Source organism: Oppia nitens, unplaced genomic scaffold (genome assembly GCF_028296485.1).
Source record: "Oppia nitens isolate AA-2021 unplaced genomic scaffold, nextdenovo-longstitch-racon4-pilon3 scaffold21_pilon_pilon_pilon, whole genome shotgun sequence".
NCBI classification, from domain to species: domain Eukaryota; kingdom Metazoa; phylum Arthropoda; class Arachnida; order Sarcoptiformes; family Oppiidae; genus Oppia; species Oppia nitens.
The window spans coordinates 1,315,262-1,322,500 of NW_026533201.1; the positions used below are offsets into that span (position 1 = coordinate 1,315,262).

The following is a 7,239-nucleotide window of genomic DNA, read 5'->3' on the forward strand; positions in this document are numbered from 1 at the left end:
TATACGTATAAAGTAGAGGTGTGTTAACAACAATACGGGAATTAAAACTATATGTGATATCCAAACCAATCATTATATATATATTAATAAAGCATTAATTATTATTAGTAGTAATAATTTATTAATATTTTTTTAAAATAAAAATATATATAAAAACAATTATTTAAAAATGTTAAAATAAATTTTAACATTTTTAATTATTGCTATCTACGCTTAACAACGGGAATTAAAAACAATGAGATATCCAAAACCAATCATTATATATATTACTGAAAATATTAATTTATTAGTAATTAATTTATAATTTTTTTATAAAAATATATATATAAATAATTATGTAAAAAAAACATTTTTTTTAAACAAAAAATAATAATTTTTAACATTTATCATCTGTTTTTAAATTTCAAACCCATATTATTTTATTTTATTTATTTTTTCTAGTTATGTCTATAACTTTACCCATAAATTATTTATTTTTTGATTTGCATCTCTAGTCTAATATGTTTTAAGTAAACTGTATAATACATAGTGTAATACTATAGCAAACATTGCATTACTATTAGTGTTGTTATTATTATTAGTATTATTATTGATAACAACAAACAACTGCTTAATAAATAGTAATACAATAAACAACTAAACAAAACAATCAATTGATTATTGAACCGACAATTATGATGACCGCCCGATATAGTAGCGACCAATAGTGGACACCCGACACACAGACACACCCGCGAGTTGGACAACACATTAATTGGCCGGACCTATAAATAGCCGACTGTTTCACAGAGACACAGACAGACAGACAAACAGACAAGTGGTCAGTCGCGACGGTTACCACCAATCAGTCACTCGGATTAGTCACTGGACACCCGACACACACCCGCCAGTGGACGACACATTAATTGGCCGGACCTATAAATAGCCGACTGTTTCACAGAGACACAGACAGACAGACAAGTGGTCAGAGCGACGGTATAACCAAACACTCGGCGCCATAAAATCAGTCTCCGGTTAGTCACCGATATATCGGTCGGTCGGTCGGACAATAGTAGCCCCGAAAAGACATACATATAGTACCGAAAAAACTGTGTTCATCCCCACCAATCGGTTACCGCCATTACCGCTATTACCGCCGATAACTATGGAAGCGCTGATACCGATTGTCAACAAACTACAGGACGTATTCAATACCATTGGTGCCGATGCCATACAATTGCCGCAGATTGTTGTTGTCGGTACTCAATCGTCGGGCAAGTCATCCGTATTGGAATCGATTGTTGGCAAAGATTTTCTGCCACGCGGTGCCGGTATTGTTACCCGCAGGCCATTGGTCTTACAGTTACARTATGTGGCCAAAGATGATCGTATAGTACGGGACGCTAACGAAGGTATTATTATTATTATTGATATATTACTTAATAATAATCGGCGATCGGATCTGTCTGTCTGTCTTTTTTTTCTCTCTCTCTCTCTCTATCTATCTCTCTSTCTCTCTCTCTGTCTCTCTCTATCTCTATCTATGGCTCTCTCTCTCTCTCTGTCTCTCTCTATCTATTAATCTCTCTCTCTCTATCTCTCTCTCTGTCTCTCTCTCTCTCTCTCTCTCTCTCTCTCTCTCTCTCTGTCTCTCTATCTCTCTGTCTCTCTCTGTCTCTCTCTGTCTCTCTCTGTCTCTCTCTGTCTCTCTCTCTCTCTCTCTCTCTCTCTCTCTCTCTCTCTCTCTMTCTATCTCTGTCTCTCTCTCTCTCTCTCTSTCTCTCTCTATCTCTCTATCTCTCTCTCTCTCTCTCTCTCTCTGTCTCTCTCTATCTCTATCTATGGCTCTCTCTCTCTGTCTGTCTCTCTCTATCTATTAATCTCTCTCTCTCTTTCTATCTATCTATGTCTCTGTYTGTCTGTCTCTCTCTCTATCTGTCTGTCTCTCTCTMTCTCTCTCTCTCTCTGTCTCTCTCTATCTCTATCTATGGCTCTCTCTCTCTGTCTGTCTCTCTCTATCTATTAATCTGTCTCTCTCTTTCTATCTATCTATGTCTCTGTCTGTCTGTCTCTCTCTATCTCTCTATCTCTCTCTGTCTCTCTCTCTCTCTGTCTCTCTCTATCTCTATCTATGGCTCTCTCTCTCTGTCTGTCTCTCTCTATCTATTAATCTGTCTCTCTCTTTCTATCTATCTATGTCTCTGTCTGTCTGTCTCTCTCTCTGTCTCTSTCTCTCTCTGTCTCTCTCTATCTATCTCTCTGTCTCTCTCTATCTATCTCTCTGTCTCTCTCTATCTATCTATCTATCTATGTCTATGTCTATGTCTCTGTCTCTCTCTCTCTCTCTCTCTCTCTCTCTCTCTCTCTCTCTCTCTCTMTCTCTCTCTCTCTSTSTCTCTCTCTATCTATCTCTCTGTCTCTCTCTATCTATCTATCTATCTATGTCTCTGTCTGTCTGTCTCTCTCTCTCTCTCTCTCTCTGTCTCTCTATCTCTGTCTCTCTCTATCTATCTCTCTATCTCTGTCTATCTCTATCTATCTATATATCTGTCTCTGGCTCTCTCTATCTATCTATCTATCTCTATGTCTATCAAACACTTAACAATTTATTTGTTTRTTTGTTTTTTAGGTACACTAGATATGGACGAATGGGCAAAATTTTTGCACACAAAAAACAAAATCTATACCGACTTTGATGTCGTCCGCCGGGAAATCGAATCGGAAACCGAACGAATGGGCGGCAACAACAAAGGCATTTGTCCGGAACCGATAAATTTGAAAATCTATTCGGATAAAGTGGTCAACCTGACCCTGGTCGACTTGCCCGGTATTACCCGAGTACCGGTTGGCGACCAGCCCGAAGATATTGAAGTCCAAATACGTAATCTGATTGTCAAATATATATCGAACCCSAAYTCGATTATAYTGGCCGTTACGCCGGCCAACACTGATTTTTCTACATCCGAATCGCTTAAACTGGCCAAAGATGTCGATCCCGACGGTAAAACTAGTTCACTAAAAAAGTGGTCACTAATCTAACTATTATTGTTGTTGTTGTTTTTTTTGATGGACCGATAGGTCGCCGAACATTGGCCGTCATAACCAAATTGGATCTGATGGACGCCGGCACCGATGCCGTAGACGTACTCTGTGGCCGTATAATACCCGTCAAACTGGGTATTATCGGTGTTGTCAATCGATCGCAACAGGATATCATTAACAAGAAATCCATTGACGACGCCCTCAAAGACGAACTTCTCTATTTGCAGCGCAAGTATCCATCGTTGGCCACCCGTAACGGTTCGCCATATTTGGCCAAAACATTGAATCGGGTATTTATTTTTTGATGAGCACTGTTAGCTTTTTTTTAGTGGATAGTTATCTAATTGTTTGTTTGTTTTTTCTCTCAATCAATCAATCAGCTACTGATGCATCACATCCGAGACTGTCTACCGGAGCTCAAGACACGGGTCAATGTCATGATATCGCAGTTTCAGTCACTACTCAACTCGTACGGCGTGGCAGTCGATGATCAGGTGTGTGGGCTCATGTATCCTAACTAACGGGACAGTTATGTGTGTKTGTGTGTGTGWGCTATGCTATCAATTTGCTTATCAATTGATTAACTAATTAATTAATGTTTTTAATAGACATATCAATCACTAAATGCTATATAATTATTGTTATAATTAATTAATTAATTTCAAAACTCATATATTTTCATTGTCCGCCCACCCGTCGGCTCTCATAATAATAATTGCATAACAAATAGGACGACCCAAAGGGGGCGGCGGTAAGGAGTTCTCACTCTATATATATATATATAYAYACAGGCTTTCCTTATAACCACAAAAAAATATGACATTTATTTGATTTCTWGTTTTTTTTAATACTTTTAAACACAATTTTTTTTAATACATTGATATTAAACTTAAAAAAAATTTTTTTTTGAATAATCTATTAATTTTTATTTTGTTTTTTTTWAAAAAAATATTTTCGGGAACTATAGGGACAAACATTGTTGCAAATCATAACAAAGTTTGCCTCATCCTATTGTCAGACGATTGAGGGAACGGCACGTAATATTGAGACCACTGAGCTGTGCGGCGGCGCCCGTATATGCTATATATTTCACGAAACATTTGGCCGAACCCTAGACTCCATACATCCATTAGGCGGACTGACAACACTCGATATAYTGACGGCCATCAGGAATGCCACTGTTAGTAGTAGTAGTAGTAGTAGTGATGATGGAGGACAGGGATGTGTTGTTAGTATTAATACTCTGTTTTTTTTTAAATCATAGGGTCCCCGACCGGCACTGTTTGTACCCGAAGTATCGTTCGAGCTGTTAGTCAAACGTCAGATCCGGCGACTGGAGGAACCGTCACTCAGATGTGTCGAACTGGTACACGAAGAGATGCAACGAATCATACAGCACTGCGGCATTGAAGTACAGGTGCGTATGGGGTTGACCTAACTAAACCACCCGTTCCTCCACTAATAGTATAGTATATTAATCGGTTGACCACTATTTTTCCGGGGGATTTACAGCAAGAAATGCTGCGTTTTCCGAAACTACACGAACGTATTATGGATGTCGTCACCCAATTGTTGCGCCGACGGCTGCCGCCAACCAATTCGATGGTCGAAAATATGGTACACATCGAACTGGCCTACATTAACACCAAACATCCCGATTTTCATGACGCCCAACTAGTTGGCCAACTAATCAAAAACTCTGAGGAACAACGTCGGCCAGCGGTTGCCCGACTCCGGGATACGTCACCGTCGCCCGACTCGGCCGGCAGCGGTGGTATTGTTGACCAAAGACAACAACAACGTTTACATCAACAGCAGCAACAATACCAACAGCAAACAGTGGCCACTAATGCCAGCAGCGGTTCGGGTGATAATAGACAACAGACTACTAGTAGTAGCGGTTTTTTCGGGTTTATGTCTAAAGACCAGTCAAACCATAACAAGACCACAGTAGCCAATAGTACTGCTTCCGCGTCCGCCGCCGCCGCCGTCACCAATGGTGACCAGGATAGCGGTATCGATGAACTTAGCGACCAATTTCGCGAGATTCATCCCATACGGGTACAGTCACCGATGAAACCGGTCAACTTGTTGCCCGAAGTTGTAAGTATTTTGTTGTTGTTGTTGTTGTTGGCCATCATTATCGGCAATATATATACTAATTGTTTGTTTGTTTTCCCGAAAACAGCCGACCAATACAACCACTCGTAAACTGTCGGCACGCGAACAACGGGACTGCGAGGTCATCGAACGACTGATTAAATCCTATTTTCTGATTGTCCGCAAAAATATTCAGGACTCTGTACCGAAAGCTATTATGCATTTTCTGGTCAACTATATTAAAGATAATCTCCAGTCGGAACTGGTATCCCATCTCTACAAACACGAACAGTTTGCCAATCTATTGTCCGAATCGGAACATATAGCTATCAGGCGCCGGGAGGCCAGCGAAATGCTAAAGGTTTGTATCGGTTTAGTACCGGTAGTACTGGTAGTAGTATTTGATTGACTACCTGTGCGCTACACATATACTGTATATACTGTATAACTAATTGGTTTTTTTTAACTGTCTGTCCTCTCTATGTATAACTAATAGGCACTGCAAAAGGCTAACCAAATAATCGGCGAAATACGTGAAACACACATCTGGTAGTACACATCATCGGGTAGTTGTGCACCGGGAGGTGTGTGTATTGAATGCATGTCGAAGCCTATTACATGACGATCGATCCCCCCATTAGTTATTATTATTATATTATAATTTTTTTTCTAATTATTACTATTATTATTATACCTATTATAATGAATTAGCGGTTTTATTATTATTATTATTATCATTAAAAAATATATGAAACAATTGTTTTATTATAAATAAAAAATAAATAAATTTTTTCAATGATTATTATTATTATTGTTATTGATATACATGTGTCTGTGTGTTGAGGAACAGGTTGGGATGGAGGGGTTAGTGGGTGGTTGTGTATGATTACAAATACATACATACATCAGTAGTAGCTAACTGTTTATACCCCCTCACCCCCCCCCCGCTATCCATACATTTTTGATTATCAATGATTAAGCAAACAATATAGTCAACTATAATAACTATCATCAACAACATTATTACTGCACTTTTTTTTTGTATATAATAATTATTAATTTATATATATATTACACAATTGATTATTTAGATATTAGTATAATTAGTATATAWTTTTTTTGTAATTTAATAATAAATATTATCAATTAGTAAATTATTTAGTAAATTATTGAATTAAAATTATAAAATAATAATTAYCAATCAAGCTGRARATTGAAATAAATAATATTTACAGGATATGATTAATATACCTAAAAAAAATATATAAATTAATTATTAATTATTTTTATTTCAATATTTACTAGTAAATCAAAATATTTGCTTATATATATATATATATTATATTTTATTAAAAACTACTAAAATATACATTTTTAGGTTAAATTTTATATATTATAGACACTATTATATAGAAATAACTTTGAAAAACAAAATATTGAATTACTCGTTAATATTTATTGAAATAAAAAAAAATTTTAATTAATTTATATATTTTTTTTAGGAATATTAGTCATATCCTGTAAATATTATTTATTTCTATTTCCAGCTTTGACTTTCTCTATCTATATAAAAACTGACAAAAAAAACTATTTTAAAGTTAATTTAAAGTGTTTTATGTAAGTTTAAAACAGAGTTAAAAAGCAAAAAAAGCAAAAAAAAAAACTATTCAATAAATTTGTTTATATAAAAAATAAAAGTAAGTTTTTTGTTATTAACCTAATAGTTATTATACACACACACACACACACACAAAGAATCCATCAAAGAAATAATCGGAAAAACATAAATCGAACAACAACAAAAAATCATTTAACCATGTAGAATTTTTAATTTTTTAACTAATTTTTTAAAATTCTATTTAAATTATATATATATATTATTTTTTTACTATTTATTTTGTTGTTGTTGTTGTTTCTATATTATCTTATCTATACTAATTTTTTTAATACTTTAATTTTTTTAATATATATATATATATATATATATTATAATATAATTAAATTTGTTGTTATTATTATCAGTTTGTTTTTTAGATTACCAAAAAAAAAATTTATAATAATGTATGAGAATTTATTATTACTTTGAATTAATTATTAATAAGTTTATATTATTAAGTA

General features: G+C 35.1%; 1 protein-coding gene across 2 annotated transcripts; it reads left to right on the forward strand.

Moving 5' to 3' along the window:
- Nucleotides 1-576: 576 nt before the first annotated feature.
- Nucleotides 577-5,822, forward strand: LOC128953258 (dynamin-1-like protein). 2 transcript variants are annotated; one of them, XM_054298735.1, is made up of 10 exons: nucleotides 577-1,391; nucleotides 2,609-2,980; nucleotides 3,058-3,311; nucleotides 3,402-3,515; nucleotides 3,752-3,772; nucleotides 3,989-4,201; nucleotides 4,286-4,438; nucleotides 4,534-5,124; nucleotides 5,210-5,482; nucleotides 5,618-5,822. In XM_054298735.1, the coding sequence occupies exons 1-10, from the start codon at nucleotides 1,145-1,147 to the stop codon at nucleotides 5,672-5,674; spliced, it is 2,295 nt and encodes a 764-aa protein (XP_054154710.1). In that variant the 5' UTR covers nucleotides 577-1,144; the 3' UTR covers nucleotides 5,675-5,822. The 2 variants fall into 2 exon arrangements, with proteins under 2 accessions (XP_054154710.1, XP_054154711.1); XM_054298736.1 differs by lacking the exon at nucleotides 3,752-3,772.
- Nucleotides 5,823-7,239: the final 1,417 nt, after the last annotated feature.